The sequence below is a fragment of the Gopherus flavomarginatus genome, chromosome 1, assembly GCF_025201925.1.
Source record: "Gopherus flavomarginatus isolate rGopFla2 chromosome 1, rGopFla2.mat.asm, whole genome shotgun sequence".
NCBI classification, from domain to species: domain Eukaryota; kingdom Metazoa; phylum Chordata; order Testudines; family Testudinidae; genus Gopherus; species Gopherus flavomarginatus.
Genome location: NC_066617.1, coordinates 212,410,953 through 212,429,096, shown reverse-complemented (window position 1 = coordinate 212,429,096; position 18,144 = coordinate 212,410,953). Strand labels below are relative to the sequence as shown.

General features: G+C 39.2%; 1 protein-coding gene across 1 annotated transcript; it reads right to left on the bottom strand.

The window, feature by feature from the left end:
• Positions 1 to 904: 904 nt before the first annotated feature.
• FUNDC1 (FUN14 domain containing 1) lies at positions 905 to 16,653 on the bottom strand. The gene is made up of 5 exons (XM_050936740.1): positions 16,496 to 16,653; positions 15,021 to 15,177; positions 12,918 to 12,993; positions 3,504 to 3,632; positions 905 to 1,566 (listed from the first exon to the last, which is right to left on the bottom strand). The coding sequence occupies exons 1-5, from the start codon at positions 16,524 to 16,526 to the stop codon at positions 1,489 to 1,491; spliced, it is 471 nt and encodes a 156-aa protein (XP_050792697.1). The 5' UTR covers positions 16,527 to 16,653; the 3' UTR covers positions 905 to 1,488.
• Positions 16,654 to 18,144: the final 1,491 nt, after the last annotated feature.

Sequence of the window (18,144 nt, the reverse complement as noted above, 5' to 3'; positions counted from 1 at the left end):
TGAATTGGTAAATGACATCTCCTTTGATTCAAGGGATCTGCCTGCTCTTTGCGACACATGTTCATGAGTTTGAGGGCCAGGGCAGGTCTTGAAGTTGGTAGATCCGTTGGGGATAAAGAAGTAACAGCAGACCAATAGTTTCTTAAATCTCTGCTTGGGTGGAAGGTTCCAAATTCATTGTCACATGTAGACCTCCCTCCCTTTAGACTTTCTTCCTGCTTTGATCTTACACAGCCCCAAGCATGCTGACTTATGGAGCACGCTGTAAGACTCATTTGCTTTCCCAGACATTTGAGATCGGGATGAGCGGGAATTTGTTCCCAATAGGCTGATGGAGGAGGAGAATCCCTGTTTTGTTACCAATTTATAGTTTTTGATTACTTACATATGAGTACATTTCTACAAATCAAAGTAAGTGACTCACCTTCTACTAAAAACCTCAGATCGAACACACCAGCAATATAAGCTTGTTTAGTTCCAGGGATTAACATGAAAAAGTGAAGTGAATAACTATCGCCTACTGAAATTGAACGTGGCAAGAGCTTTTGGATTGCTCAAATTACACTGTACTGACATGCTTTAAAGTCCAGCTAAGCATTTTCAATGTTAAACGGAAACTTCAGCCCTTGAGATTTCCAACAGGGTGGATTAAATGAGCTGTTCTCCTTGGATTACAAAATATAAAAATGTAATTTTAAATGTCAAAGGTTTAAAGAGTACATATTTACATAATAAATACATGTATTTCAATTGAAACTATCTGCACATTTAAGTATGACATGCATTTGATGAAATGTATGTAGTTTGTAAAATACACTAATTTGTATGCAAATACCTGTGCCGTATCCCTGAATGTTAAAGGATGCAGGAAGTTTATAGAATAAAGTACAGAAAGACCCCCATCAAGGTTTGATTTTCACCTTTAATATGCTCATGATTCTTTGTTACTTAATACTTCCGTAAAAAGTTATTACAGATTTATAGATTATTGCAGTGATTTCTAAGGAAGATTGTCAGCCCTGCAGCTGAAGCTACACATTGTATACATTATTAGTCATTGGCACTATTAACTACAGCATGAAGGACAATACCTTTTAAATAAAGATAAAGCAACATTTAACTGGAAAACATTCAGATTGAAAATGGAGATTTCCTTCTTACATTACTGTAACATAGCTATATCCCACAAATTACATTTTAAAAATGCTATTTTCTGAATGGTCACAGAATAAAAAAGTCATGATGAAAATTAACCAGTTTTGTCCAGAACTGCTATTATGAGCACACTGCAGTTTTTCGGCAAATCTTATGCCAAGCATCAGAAGGCAAAAGCCTAAAACATAAAAGCTTCCAGTTTCTCTGGCTAGTCCATTCTCTTTGCTCTGGAGCGATCAGTGACCCACACTGCTTTGCTTTAAGACAGTGCACTAATCACTACTACTGTTCTTTGTTGTGGTTGATGCCACCAGGAAGACAAAATTCAGGTCCTTAAGATGCAAGTCCTAACAAAAAGCCTCCAACAAATCCACTGGATACTACTATATTCTGTTTGATAAATTCTGTTGACTGAAAAAGAAAATAGTTTTTAGTTATCTATGTAAAAGCATTACATCTAATGGGAACATTTAGTATTTTTATCATGATTAACCAATAGAGGTTTGTACTATTTTTAATAAACTTAACTTTTCAAAACTTGTTAGTTTAGCAGATATAGTACATGTTGGAGTCAGGTACAGTGCACGCAGACTCTGCAAACTTTAACAATGCGCCTCACTTTTGACTTCTAGCAATGCTCTTATGCCAATATTGGCCTTTTTCTGTGCAGAAACTCTGCACTGTACACTTCTTTCGTACAAATGTGAGAGCTAGGGTAAGACCACTAAACTCATTTCAGTTTTAACCAGACACAGGGAATTATTGTAATTAGATTAATTATAATCTCAAGGTCACTTCTTTCTGATCCACACTTTTGTAACCTTTAATCCTGTAAATCATATACCACAGGAAAGCATCGTACTATATCAACAGATGTTTGGATATAAGTAGCAACACAATATAATCTGTGTGTCATGACAGGTATGCAAAATAAATATGATTTACATCTTTTCTATGATGTAACAGGCATTTTGTAAAACAAAAACGTTAGGTATTTCAGACAACGGAGAAGTCTACAATTTTAAAATGAAAGCCATTTGAACATGACTTCCTTCCTCCCTGGTCCACTCCTCAGCCTGTCAAAAAAGACTGATTAAATTACATCTGATTTAAAGAGCTGTATACCAAGTTTCAGACTGGAATTAAAATGATAATAACAATTTGGCAACCAAGGTATAATTCTATATAGGTTATGTTGGAAACACCAACATCTTTAACTACAGAGACACCAGTGTGGGCATTGCTATGACTCTCTTCAGCATAACAAAAATCATACTTCAAGACAAGTAGTCAGAAAATTAGATACATATGTGTTTCAAGTGTGTGCAAAAAAGCGCACCCACACATCTCCTGGCTAAAAAGACTCACTTTTTCTAATATGCTGTTGGTAGAGGGAAGTCCTCAAACGAGAAACTATTCCTAAAACTAAATGGGCCTTAGCTATACTAGAAAAGTGTTGGTAGTTTCTCTTCAGTGTATCAACATTATGCAGATCACAGGCACATTCGCTAAACTGGTTCAAGGAATGAGGTGGACAACTCCATGCAATCTAAAGCATAGTTCCCATAGTTACTTGTACACAGGCAAACTCATTCCTAAAGTCAATATGAAAACACTTAGGGTTAATTACTTTTAGTACAGTACTTCACCAGCAATTTTAGAGATTTTCTGCATTTGTTTGGTTAAGAGTATAGCAGGGGACAGTAAAGCCTTGTAGATGGACGTTTGCACCACCTCCTGTTACCCAGATGTGAAGCTCAAAGATCACTCAAAGATTATTAACACCTATGGATTTAATACCAGCTCCAAAAAGTTTTCACTTAATTCAAAATGGGGGAAAGGGTAACTTTAAGCTGCACTACCACCAAAAAGCAAATTTATTTTACTCAAGTAAAGTCATAAGCAACCAATATTTTACAATACTATGTGGCCTTACAGCAGGATACAAATTCCTAGAACTACCACATGGCTGTTGTACCTCTCTATTTTATGAAGACAATCCCTGAAGCCTGATCAGCATAAGACAAGTAATTGCCATGGTCTGGCATGAGAACAAAAAATCTCACCTGGAAGTGAACCTTAGTATAACAAATAGGTACTGGGCTTTCCTGCAGGATTTCTAACATTTATTACAACACAGAAATATGTTCTGTTGGTGAGATTGTGTAAGCCTTTCCTAAGAAGCGGGACTATGCTCCTGAAATTTTGCACATGCCATCTAGAATTTTAGTTATCAGGCATAACTATAACCAAATGCAGTGGAAGGCCAGAAACCTCAATCAATGTAATCTTAACCAAAATGAAACAGCACACAATTCAGAACAATTTATTTTTTAAAAACATCTTACCTCTTCAATGAGGGTGCTGATTTCAGGTGCTGCCCTGTTTGCACGTTTTTTAATCTGTCTTTTTGCTTTGTTTACATCTTTTTCAACTCTCTTCCAGTCAACTTGCACATACCCACTATGACTGGCAATCTAGGGCAATGAAAAAAATATTAAATAAGAACAATTACACTAACCAATCAAATCACAAGATGTTTGTGTGTACTCAATTTTGAAAACTGTTTTGCGTTTTCTTTTTCTAGAGAAAGACAAATGGAAGCTCAAGTACTTTAATTGCAGATGCTACAGATATTGTGTTTTAACATGCCAGAGATTATTTCTGTAATAAATCAAAAATATACTTTGAAAAAGAACTGGCAAGATTCAATAGATTCTCGTTTCTTTCAACCCTTTTCTACTTTTTATACTATGCTTGAGATTAATTTACAGGTTAACATAAACAGGTCAATTTATATACTCAATATTTATTACTGCTTTACTTGCAGCAAAATAGAAACTGAAAGCACTTTTATCAAAGGACTAAAATGCAGCTTTGTTTCATTTTAGTTTCTTTCAGCATCACTGCTGAAATTTTAATTTAGGACAGGACGCTCAGAGAATCTTATCTAAACCTCATACAGAAATAGAGAGCCATCCTCTTGTCTTTAGTATTATAAACTGTTCAGCATAATAATAACCTAATACTACAGGACTCTAGCCCTCTCCACATCACTAAGCCCCAAAGAAATGGTATAAGTATCAGTGAATAACAACATGAACCACTTCTACCATAATGCCCACAAGATATTAGGCAACTAATTATGGGCAAATAGAGGAGCAGTTGCAGTCAAGTTCATCCTAATTTGAAAAAACAATCCCCAGACAGCTAAAAAAAAATCCCACTTTTTACTATGAAGGTTTTATCCCTTTCCCCCATATTTTTGTTATTAGGCCTTGAACCTGTAAACACTTAAGCAGCTGTGTAACTTGACACACAAACAGTCGCATTGACGTCAATGGGACTACTCACATGAATAAAGTAATGCACATTTAAGTGGCTGTAGGGCAACAGATTGCCCTAAAAATTTGCAGAGACTGCATTTTCCTATAAGAGTAGAGAACACCTATCACACTGTGGACAATGACTTACTACAAATAATTCCTCTTAATTGGATAACACCACAATTATTCAAGAAAGGAAAATCAAGACTACAAAGCTCCGCGATTGTCTTTTAAATGTTGGGTAAATCAGTCTATGTATCCATTAAAAATATATATTATCCATAAAACTTTATAGGTAAGTTCTATTTTTATATGAACTCAAAATCTGAGATTCATCTAGTGAGTAAGTCATACAATGGAATCCTGTTCACAATCTTAAGTATGGGGCCACAAATAACTCCTCCATAATGTCTTGAACTTAAACACCCAATTTGATTTGCAGTCACTGGTTTCTGCTGAAGCCATTAACTCAAAAGAATCTGCTTAGCTAGATTACCTCGCTGCAGTTACTCACATGGGCTGTGCACATCTTTGTTATGGAACACAATAAAGAGAATCCAGAAGTAGATGGAAATAGGAAGAGTGCACTAAAGAACCAACTTCTCCAACAGCAAGTTTCACCCATATTCAACCAACCAACCTGAGGAAGGGCTTGTTACCATTAGATAGCATTCAGTTAGTTTTACAACAGACAGACAATACTTAAACATTTACCCTGTTCCAGATTTATAAATCTGATACCTGAACGGGCAGCATTACACATCACACGGGTGTACACTTTAACAAGGTGTTTAAAGACACTAACTTTATCATACAGGCGTTAACAAATGAACTAAAAGAAACAGAAGTAAATCTTCCTTTTGAAGAGTTAAAATCCAGGGATTAGATCCTCAGCTAGTGTCAACTAAAATAGTGCCATTAAATATATATATTATATATATACACACACACACACCGCTACCTTGATATAACGCCACCTGATTTAACACGAATTTGGATATAATGTGGTAAAGCAGTGTTTCGGGGGGGGGGGGGGAAGGAGGCAGGGCTCTGTACTCCAGTGGATCAAAGCCAGTTCAATATAACACGGTTTCACCTATAACGCGGTAAGATTTTTTTGGCTCTCAAGGACAGCGTTATATTGAGGTAGAAGTATATAACAATGGAACTACTCTAGTTTACACACGCTAAGGATCCAGCCCAAAATATTTCTATTTAAACTTTTGACCTAATGCATTTGCTTAAAGGCAAATTTCCAGTATAAAAATTGTATTTGCTTTGGCAGTTCTGATGAATGCCTCTCAAATGGTGCACAAAACTGTCAAGTCAGATATTCAACACAAGAATTTGACAAATTCTCACCTTTTTATTCCCCCCGCCCCCAACCTCCCAGGTAGCATGTTGCCCTCTCCCAACTTCATTGAGATGTCCCAGCATGCATCATTTTGCAATATCATAGCTATCACGGAACACCAGTGGAGTATGTAGCCAGACCACAATAGGCCAGGTAAATCCTAGTGTTATTTTTGAACCTTGTATGGTTTTCAAAGGTTCCATTTGTTACAGAATTATTTATGTGAAGACTTGTATCCATCAATGGTGTTCTACATTGAATGAGTCCAAATATGGAAGAGAAAGAATAAATGACTTACTATAAAGCTTTTTATGATTAAATAATGGCTAACAGAAGATTGACTCAAACACAGACCTTAGTCTAACAGGAGCAAAAAGCAGTAAAAACATTTTGCCACTAAACTGAACAGATATGACTAATATACAAAAGTAAAGGGGCATGCAGCATCAATATCCTCAGATGCCCCAGGAACCTCTCAGACTCTCACTGCTGAGTGGCAACTTTGCATGATTTATTTACACTTCCACCACCAATACAGTCCCAGGGAACAATATCATATACAGTGATTCTCTAACTTTAGCCTTTCCTGAAGGGCCAGGAAGGAACAGAGGTCTCCCTTCCTTGAGATCTTTGCACACATTGGGTTCAGCTAGCCCTGGTTACTCCCTCTCTACAGTTCCTTCCTATGACCTCTTACCAGCGGACAAATTGGCTTGCCCAGCCTGATCAGCCAATCAGCTGATTAATGCCTAAGTCAGAGTGTTGGCTCACTCACTAGCTCCCAGCACTCTGCCACAAGTACAGATCTCACAAGTGACAAGGTGCTTTAAAAACCACCACCAAAGTCACTTTTCAGAGGGGAACCACATTTTAAGGATTTGGCATGTTTCTCCATAGTTCTCCCTAGTATAAGGAACAAGTTAATCTAAAGGCTATAAAAGGAAAGATGTTAAGTTTGTTACCGTTTGTTATGAGAAATGAATTATTTGTGTTATTTTTATTTTTCCAGTGCCTATCTATTATAGTGGACTTGAACTGGCTTTGCATCAGGCACATTAGGAGAATTTAATCTTTTTATAAAAAAGAGATACACAATTAATCAAATTAAATTGTTCAAAATATCAAACTTCCATGACATTTGATGAGGAAAATAAGGTCTTGACTTATAAAATCCATGCCAATTCCTTAAAGGATTATTTTCCTTCTCTATCCCCACCCCTACAAGGCTACTTTTTAATAGAATCGGTTGTAATATTGTAGAACTGATAAATGAAATTGGTTTCAATTGTTCACTTTATTAATGTAACTTCTGTTCACCATTCACTACACTTGCCTATACCGTAACTTCTGTTCCATATTGTAATTCAAACCCCATTTTAAAACACTCACTCCATTTTGTAAAAGCTTCCTCCAACCTTCATTTTTGCAAACCCTGCTGTAATCTTATTAGTTTAGTTTAGATGTGTGAATGAGGTATGTATGAATGAATGATGGAATCAACCTCCAGCCCCAGCCTGTCCTGATGAGATAAAGTTCAAATACCAACGGCTGAAGACCTAGACAACAGCCCTAAACAAAGTAAGAAGCATCCACCCTAAAAAGAGAAGGACAACAGAACAACAGAAGGAAGATCAAAGCCAGGTCCAAGGCTGAAAGTCACGCCTGCAATTGATGGGTGATCAATCTAAACCCAGAGGCAGCGTGACACAGCAAGACCTATAGACTTTGAATCCAAACTAAAAGCCTATAAAAAAAGAAGGGTGAGATGACAGACTCTGAGTAACATTCTGCTGCCAACATGGAAGAACATCGGTGCCTGCCCAACAGAGATCCAGCTCAGCCTTGTGCCCAGCTTTCCTGGCCAGTTAGCTGCCACAAGCTACGAACCCAAGCTGCAAAATCAAGCCATGAACTTAAACTATCTTCAGGACTGGTAACTATGCAGCAGCTGCAGAACACCTGATGAATGTGGATGTGTGTGTGTGTGTATATAGGTATTAGGTATAATGTGTGTGTATAAGAATTAAGATATTAGTTATTAGTCATAAATTGTTATCATAATAAATGTGGCATCTTTGTCTTGTCCCCTTTAATAAGATCCTGCTGGTTTTTACTGGTCTAATATAATTGGTACAACATTTTGGTGGAGAATAGCGAAAGGGGGATCATTGGTATTTTTGCCTCATTTATTGTAAACCAATCTGTGTGCACACAACCAGCTCTACAGAGCACGGTTCTATTCTTGGTTAACCATAACCTGCTGGCCCCCGTGTGGGTAGCAGGAAAATGAAGAGCTCTTAAAATTGTTAACAAAACCTGCTGGCCTCCGCGTAGGTAGCAGAAAACATAAAATTGTTAACAAAATCTGCTGGCCTCCGAAGAGGTAGCAGAAAGAAAGAAAGAAAAATCAGGGGCAGCAAGAGGGTCCCAGGGGCCAGCAGTGCTGCTTGCTGAACAAAATTAAAAATGTTTAAGAAAAGGCAAGGGAAAACAGTCTCAGAGGAAGGAATGGAGTCAAAAGTAGCTTCTACCTCACATTTTAATAAAGAGATAATGCCTTCTAAACAAATCCTGCAGAGATATGGGCACAGTCCTTAGACTGAACAAACCCTTGCAAATATCTGCACCATTTTGGATCTAGAGGATAGCTTGGCCCAATATATCCTCATATGTAAACCCCCAAATGCAACAAAAACAGACGCTGCAGGGATCTGGCTGCTGTGGGAGGCTTGTAATGACAGCTACCTCCACCTAACAGCCTGTAAAAAGAAAAAAAAAAATCTCTAAAAGAGAAACTATTCCAACTAAAAGAAAAAAAAAAAAGGAACATTTAAGACCCCAGAAGGGGCAGACTTTTGGGACCCCTCTGGAGAGTGGGAAGGGGGATATTTGGGTAGATTCCTCCTCCCAGGGCCAAAATGCCATTGCAACAGTAACAACAGTGCCTGCTTCTGCCTCAGACCTCCAGGCCATGGCAAAGTGGCTGGGGATTTTAAAATAAAAAATCTAAAGTCACAAATAAATGAACCACCTAATTAGCATTTGTGCAGCCCCAAGTACCAAACACACTGTGGCAAAGACTGAGCAGGGTCTGCCATGTGGGAGCACTGTGCTAATTTGTTTCTAAGCTTCTATTTTTCAGGCTCTGAACCAGAACATCAGGAGAGCTGGTACCAGCTGAAGAGTTATAAAATACCATGGTTATAGTGCCGCGACAAAGTCTGTGTTCAGTGTTGCAGTCTGTCTCTAGTGGTGTGTGTTCAGTGTTCTGTGTTGCATGTTCTGTGTCTGTCTCTAGTGGTGTCCTGTGCTAGCATTGGGTCCAGAAAAGAAAAAGAAATACTACACTAGACAGGACAAATGTCTTTTCCTCTCTCTACTTCCCCCAAGTCCATCCAACTTAGCAATCACCATTTGTGTCCAAAAAAATAAATTTGGTCCCCAGTGCATCAGGTTTATTTTTGTTAGGTTATCTAATAGTCATTTTGTTGTTAATTTTTGTTATTGATACATTTGTATTGTTAGTTACATTTGCTTATATTGTTAATTCCACACTTTCCTCTATGCACTCTGGTTCTACTCCCCCAAGCCCTAAAGAGTAGTTCTTGGGCCCTCATAACTTGTAAAACCTTGGCCCATAATTGTAGGGCCCCATCTTTCAGGTCCCCAGAAACCTCTTGAAAACAACTGTTAAAAATAGGGGATTCTGCAACATTTTAGCAACAAAATGTTAGTTTAAGTCCAAATCAGCTTAACCTTGCATAACAACTGTGGTTCTCCTACAAAATCTTATTTGCTGTGTGTGCTTAAAAAGGTCCTGACTTCAGTAACTTTTATTATTTGATGGCTATTGCTGCATCAGACTTGGTCCTCATTTTATTTGTCAATGTACCCAATGATTGTAATGGTTTTATTGTATTCCCAACTATAATTGTTTTCATTTATGTGTAGGTTATATCTGGTGTTTAGTCAATTGTAATAGGTTTAGTTATATTCACCTAGTTATAATTATTTGGTTTGTTTGCAACAGATCAGCTTGCCCTACAATGTCTCAAGGGGCAAAGTGTTGTAGAAGCAGCCCACCTGGTCAGCAGTTCTAAATATAATTTTTCATCCCCTCATTGTCCTATTAGTAACCCTAACTGTTATGTTGGTTCTGCCTTAAAACAATTACATAAAGTGTGACTCATTCAATGCCCCTGGATTGAAGGGTCAAAAGGGGGACAATGTAGAACTGATAAATGAAATTGTTTTCAATTGTTCACTTTATTAATGTAACTTCTGTTCACTATTCACTACACTGGCCTATACTGTAACTTCTGTTCCATATTGTAATTCAAACCCCATTTTAAAACACTCACTCCATTTTGTAAAAGCTTCCTCCAACCTTCATTTTTGCAAACCCTGCTGTAATCTTATTAGTTTAGTTTAGATGTGTGAATGAGGTATGTATGAATGAATGATGGAATCAACCTCCAGCCCCAGCCTGTCCTGATGAGATAAAGTTCAAATACCAACGGCTGAAGACCTAGACAACAGCCCTAAACAAAGTAAGAAGCATCCACCCTAAAAAGAAAAGGACAACAGAACAACAGAAGGAAGATCAAAGCCAGGTCCAAGGCTGAAAGTCACGCCTGCAATTGATGGGTGATCAGTCTAAACCCAGAGGCAGCGTGACACAGCAAGACCTATAGACTTTGAATCCAAACTAAAAGCCTATAAAAAAAGAAGGGTGAGATGACAGACTCTGGGTAACATTCTGCTGCCAACATGGAAGAACATCGGTGCCTGCCCAACAGAGATCCAGCTCAGCCTTGTGCCCAGCTTTCCTGGCCAGTTAGCTGCCACAAGCTACGAACCCAAGCTGCAAAATCAAGCCATGAACTTAAGCTATCTTCAGGACTGGTAACTATGCAGCAGCTGCAGAACACCTGATGAATGTGGATGTGTGTGTGTGTGAATGTGTGTGTGTGTATAGGTAATAGGTATAATGTGTGTGTATAAGAATTAAGATATTAGTTATTAGTCATAAATTGTTATCATAATAAATGTGCCATCTTTGTCTTGTCCCCTTTAATAAGATCCAGCTGGTTTTTACTGGTCTAATATAATTGGTACAACAATATTGCTAATTGAACTAGCCTGTTTTCAGACTTTGACTTATCTGCTACTTGTGAGACACTAACCACATGATATATTTTGTTTTTAGTTTCCAACTAGATCCCTTGAAATTCATTTAATATACACTAAAAAGAAGTTAGGTTTTTCTTGAATTTCAAAAACTACACAAATAGGACTCTACTTGAGTACGCGTCCCCCTTTTTGTTCCAGTGGATTCCTGTGGTATCTGTAATTTCTCAACATTTTGAATTAACGAAACTTGCAACTTCAACGAAACTTTAAAAAAAGTTAATTTCTAGTCACCTGCCAAAAACCCTTCTACCTGTTCAATGAATGCATTCAGCATATTCCTGAATTGAAGTGAATTTACACTGTGTATTTACAGATGATTTTTAAAAGGAAAAACTTTGAAGACTATGGAAATGTAATTGGACTACCATGCAACTTACAACTAATCTTTAATATGCAAAGTACCTAGAATTAAATGACTAAGACATTTACTTCTATTAGAATATGATCTGAATCAAAGATGGAGACAACTGAACCTAAATGTACAACTGAGGTATAACAGTTCAACTCCATCCAATCCGCCCCTCATAAGTTTCCTTATCAGATATTTTCCACAGAAAAGGCCAACACACACAAAAAATCAAGATGTACATAAACAGATACAGCAAACTTGTTTTCCCCATTTATATATAGGCTCATTAGTGATTTACAAGCTTTTTGTTTCTTTTTTTTAATTCAAAATTTGCATGACACAAATTGATAAGGCTAGCCAAGTGGTAGAATGTTGTACTGCTAAGCAGGAAAGCCAGTTCTGAAACACAAACCTATGGTCTTCTGGACAAACGAAATTTAAATGTTGAAGTGCAATGAGCACTCCTAAACCTCACAGGTTGTGCCTACACAAAGAACTGAATCATTATCAATTGATCCAGAGGTGTAATGCACTTGCTTAAGCAAACAATTCAGTGTATCCATGCTAGTCAGATTGATTTGTGCACCATCTCCATATGTGGGTGGTTCTAAATCATTCAGATGCGACGCCCTTGGGATACATATCCCACAGTTCCAGGCACAACTCACAGCAATAGTCAATCTTAGATATTTCAGAAGGTCATCAGTAGAGAGAGACAGACACATTTTTTGGAAAACTATCAGAACCGTTTGAGTTTGACCCATTTCAGTGTTGTCCCCACTGGCACTAATGGCTATTAAAGCTGATAAAGCTATTATCAGCAGGAGGAAGAAAACCTTTTGTAGTGATAATCAAGATGGCCCATTTCAGACAATTGTCAGTCAAATCATCTTAATAGCTCATCTTAATTAGCCTCTTAGAGTTGGTAGGGCAACTCCCACCTTTTCATGTTCTCTGTACATATATGATCTTCTTACTGTATGTTCCATTTTATGCATTTGATGAAGTGGGCTGTAGCCCACAAAATCTTATGCTCAAATAAATTTGTTAATCTCTAAGGTGCACAAGTACTCCTAACAATAAACTAGACACCTAGACTATGACTGAATTAGACTCCTTTGACACTTAAGTACCTTTGAGATTCCATCCCCCTGTTAACAGAAAATAAAGATTGCTTACATTCCTTGATCTCTGCAACCACAATTTTATAATCAATTTGCTAAGTCTGGCAATATCAACTCAAAAATAGTATTTCAATTTCTGCATTACGTTTTCATTCTTTCAGCTTACTTGAAACGATTTTTATTTAAAAACATTTGATTATTCCTGATTGTTACAATATTTCTGATCAATAGCTTTAAGAAACTGTATGTAAAACTAAGTAAAAACATACCAGCACAGCAGTGGTAAGGCTAATATAAGACATAGATATGGAACTCACCTTCCCCTTCCCAACCCCAGTATAAGCCAGTAGCTGAGTTTTTTCCATAATTCAATTATGAAACATTCCCTAAATATTAAAATATGAAATTCTATATACCTGAAGTAGAAGAAATCCACCACCTACTGCAGTTGCTGCAAGTTTTCCAACTTTCTGGAACAAAAATCCTGCACACCTTAGAAGACCCAAAAAAACAACATTCCAATAAAGTTAAGATTGTCTGGCCCACAATGCCATTTTTCAGAATTTTCATATTACACCCTACTAAAATTTTGGATTCCTAAAATGAAACGTTTCACTTTCTTATTTCTTACTCTGCAACCTGCAAATTATGAGAAATTATAGATTTATGTAATACAAACACTTTTTGGTGATGTAGATCAAGCACAAGTCTAGATCAGTAGGGATGTTATCAACTAATGGTTATCTGATGTCCTCTGGAAAGTGAGTTGGTGGCTTCAGGCCTTGTCTACACAAAATAATGTAATTAAATTGCACTACTTTAACTGGTACAATCAGTTAAAAGCATTACAAACCCCTTAGTGCAAACAGTTATATCAGTATAAAGTGGCCTTTTATAGGTACACCTCTACTCAGATATAACGCGACCCGACAGAACACGAATTCAGATATAATGCAGCGCTGGGGGTGGGGAGGGGCAGGGCTGCACGCTCCGGCAGATGAAAGCAAGTTCGATATAAAGTGGTTTCACTTATAATGCAGTAAGATTTTTTTGCTCCTGAGGACAGCGTTATACCAGGGTAGAGGTGTATATCTATTCTGGTAGGGAAGGAGAAAAACTATACTGGTTAAAGAGACTTTTGTACCAATATAACTGCATACACAGTAGGGGCTATACCGATTTAACTATTTCAGTAAAAAAATAAACACCCCTCCCCCAAAAAAACAAAATAGTTAAACCAGCACAAAAAACTGCATGTAGACAAGGTCTTAGTCTGTTTTCGAGTGGAGAAAAGCTTCCATTCTATTTAACATTCTTGTTGGCAGACTCTGAGATCAGTCTACCACCTTGTCAGTTCTAGCACTGGCCTGTGCATGCCAGGACTGAAGTATTTTTCTAAGGCTGTTAGAAACAGGTTTCACTACCACTCCACAAACTGCATCTGTTTTATAGAAAAAGTACTTCAATTTCTAGACTCCTCATTTAGGCACTTCTTGTGATTTTGGCACTAAATTCCCATTACACTTTCTTCTAAAAACTCCAAAGGCTTTTGTACATTTATCTATTATTTATAAAAACTGGAGGGAGACATAAACAGGTTAAAAATCATATTGAAACTAATAATAGAAGTGGAGGAATTAGTAAACACTTCATATTATTTAAACAATTTTAAAATAATAATGGTCTTTTCACCATTTATGCTTTTTTGTGTGTTTTTACACTTTACTCAGCTTGTACAATAGAGATTCATTCCACTGTCATTCAGCCCGTTCTACTTTCAGGTTCTCACGTGTTTGTATTTTAAACATAATAGCATTGTTTAAATCCAAAAATATGTTTTCATTAACTTAAAAAAAGTGTTGTAATATAATATTAATGTTTCAATATTAGAACTTAAGTTAATACTTTGTACTTATGATTGTAAACTTTTTTTAAAACAGAACACTCAGATGAAATATCTTTTTTAGCTAAACTGATATAACAGAACTTCACATTTCACTATCTGTAAGAAAAACTCTATAGAAGTTGTTCAATTTCAAGCGGCTTTTGCTTTTAAACAAAAAAGCACCTTCACCTAAAAAAAATGTATTTGGGGCCCTTGACTAAGTCTGCCCCACATTTCTTCTGATCTGTTTTACATGTAAGTAAACATGTAACAAAACAAAAAGGCCCTCATGTCTGTATTATAACTAATAAAATATGCCACTCATTAGCAACACTAGCATTATATACCATAATTTTCCATTTGTTTGTTAAAGACATGATCTTAAGAGTTTTGTGACGTCTTCAAAGCTCTTTTGCAATGATTGGCAAGGGCTCTTTTTTATAATAGGTGTGTTTTACTGACTGACACTAGGCAGTGCTTCTGAGGGGTGATTCAGTGCCAGTTCTTTCCTTATCTCTTGAATTTACAGTTATTAATTAGGAAACCATGCAATCTCAAACAGTTTATCATTCTGAATGATACAGAACAGACAGTCAAATGCATGGCACAATAATCAAAAGTGATCCTCTCTCACCAGCCAGTCACTCCGCCCATTACAATCTGAGTGGCTACAGAATACTTTTCTACAATTGGTCCAGAATTTCGGCCAAACACACGATTCCACCAATGGTGACGCCTTGCATATTCTGTTAAATCCAATACTTCATACGAATCATCATCACAGTCGTGCTCTTTAAAAAAATAAAAATTACCATAGGTGATTCTCCTTTTAGTGAGTGTTCAAAGCAAGTTATAAAAGCATTAGTTCTAAACTTCTCAATTGTGTAGTAAATTTATGCTCTATGGAATTAAAACAATAAAATCACTGTAAGTAGTTGGGTAAAAAAGTCTCAGCCTTTTTTAAATTTTCAGGTAAATATGGGTCAACAGGCTAGTAAATAAAGATAATACCATAGTTTGATGTGTGTATCACATTACTATCAGTTGCAATCAATATTTAATGGGCTTGACTACTTAAAATGGAGGGCAAGTGACTCAAATAACAGAGACAGCAGCTCCAACAAGCTGGCACTGAACTTTCCTGTTACCAGTAACCAATGGTAAGTAGCTTCAACTACAAACTGTTCACTTTAATACATAGGGGACAGAAACATCACATAAAGATCATTTGTATTAGGCCTGGTCTAGATACAGTTTTTGTACTAGTATTATGATGGTTAGGGGTGTGATTATTTTTAACCCAAATAGTTATAGTTTTACACCCCCTACTGTGAATGCAACTGTACTAGCATAAAGATGTATTACTCTTGTGTAATTTACTTCCCTTCTTGACCAGAGACACATATACCAAGATAAAGCACATTTATGTCCCTATAACTGTGTCCACACTAGAGAGAACTATACCAGCTAATGGTGGTATAACTTTCGTATTTAGACAACCCTAAATAGGAAAAAAGCTATGGCAATTTCTTCATCCTCACCCCAACTCTGCAAAGTACCTTGTAAATTTAATCTCTTGGCTTTAATGGGCTTTGAATAATGCCCTAAATGGCAAAGTCTATCCACTTCTCTCCTTTCTTGCCTATGCTAGGATTTCTGGGGGCATTTGTTGACTACTTGACATTTCGATGGCACATTTTAGCTGAAGATCTGACCTTGCATTAAACACAGATACCCCTTGCAGCACTGACCCCCCGAGCAGCCCGGCTGTCCCCATCCCATAGGCGAGGAACCGACGGGGCCGCACACTGAGCCCCAGGGACTTCGCGAGAGACGCCGCCGTGGCAGCAATGACGGAGCCCGGGAGTCCTGGTCCCGAGCCCCGCCCGGCAGCTTCCACCCCCGGGGCAGCCACTTCCCAGCAGCACAGGGCGGCGGCGGCGCTTCCTCCTAACCCCCCTCCGCCCGGCAGCTACCACGGGCCGCCCCGCCCCCGGCCGGGCAAGGGGGCAGGGAAACTCCCACTAGGGGCCCGACTGCGGCGGGAACGAGGCTCCCCGCGAGGGGACCAGGCCAGGCCTCCCCACAGCGGCGGCCGCGCCCACTCACCCGACGCGGAGCGAGGCCTCCGAGCCGCCATGTTAGCGACTGTTTACTGGAGGGGGCTGGAGTGGAGCGGCTCCGCCCCCCGGCCGCTCTGTACCGCCAGACGCCGCGCTCTATGATCCCGCCGCTCCGCTCGGCTGAGCCGGAGGCCGGCGCAGAAGGCTCCGCGAATAGCGGCGCTGGGCCTTGCCGCTGGCCGACAGGGTGTGGGGGTGACGTCACCACCACCTGTGCCCCGGGGGGTTGTGGGGATTGTAGTTCTGCTGGCTGGCGTGGCCAGCGGACTTTCTGGCGGTGGGGCGCTTTGCGAGCCTCACCCTGTGCGGGGCTGGCAGCGCCGTGCTGCTCTATCGTGATGCCAACTTTTCCCAATCTAGCGCTAAATATTTCCCAAAACTGATGAAAAATTCTCAGATAAAGTTTTTTACAGTGCTTCTGTGTGCTGGGAAATTTCCCAAAACCTGGGAATTTGTGAGTAAAATGTTTCGAAAAAAAACTCCCAGATTTTGGGAAGTTTCCCAGGATATAGAAGCACTGCGGCAGCGCTGGGCCCAGTTAGATGCCCTCTCGCCCCACCCCCTCCAGCAGGGATGCCAACAGCTGGGGGGGCGGGGTGGTCCCAGCCACTATTTCCCAGCACAGCCAGGCCCAGGCACTAACAAGTGATCGGGGAAGGCCCGGACCCCACAAGCCATGTCACACACGTAAAGGATTCCTTTTTTCACCTGCTGGCTTCTGCTCCCTCAGGGCAGCGGGTCCCACAGGGGGGCAGCAGGGATAGGTGCCAATTTTGTAACTCCCCAAAACCAAACACCTTGAGCCCCCCCCTTCCCCAAGGCCCTGCCCCTGCTCACTATGTTCCCCCTCCCTCGATGGCTTTCTCTCCCCCACCCTCTCTCACTTTCACTGGGGTGGGGCTGGGGATGAGGGGTTCAGGAGGGGGCTCCAGGCTGGGGTGGGGTGGGAGGAGGTGAGGACTCTTAACTGGGGGTGCAAGCTTTGGGGTGGGGCCAGAAATGAGGGGTTCAAGATGCGGGAGGGGGCTGGGGCAGGGAGTTGGGGTGTGGGATGGGGTGAGGGCTCTAGCTGGGGGTGTGGGCTGTGGGGTGGGGCTAGGGATGAGGGGTTTTGGGTGCAGGAGGGGTAGCGGTAGAGAGAGACACAATATTAGCAGCTCTAGAAGGAAAACATTCTGTTAGTTGCTATTTTGATCAATAGCCCTAAGAAGACAAAACTCAAAACTTTTCATCTGTTTCTGATGTTACTAGATTTGGAGTGTTCATGCTGGAGGCAGTGTGGTCCAAGGGATAAAGTTGAGACCAGGCGTAGGAGCTTTGGTTTTAATCATGTCTCTGAGACTGACTCACTATATGACCTTGGGCTAATCACTTAATAGTAGGGCTGTCGATTAATAGCAGTTAACTCATATGATTAACTCAAAAAAATTAATCGTGATAAAAAAATAAATTGTGATTAATCACAGTTTTAATTGCACTGTTAAACAAGAGAATATCAATTGAAATTTATTAAATATTTTGGATTTTTATGCATTTTCATATATATCTTGTATTGTGTTGTAATTGAAATCAAAGTGTATATCTTGATTACAAATATGTGCACTGTAAAAATGATAAACAGAAGAAATAGTATAG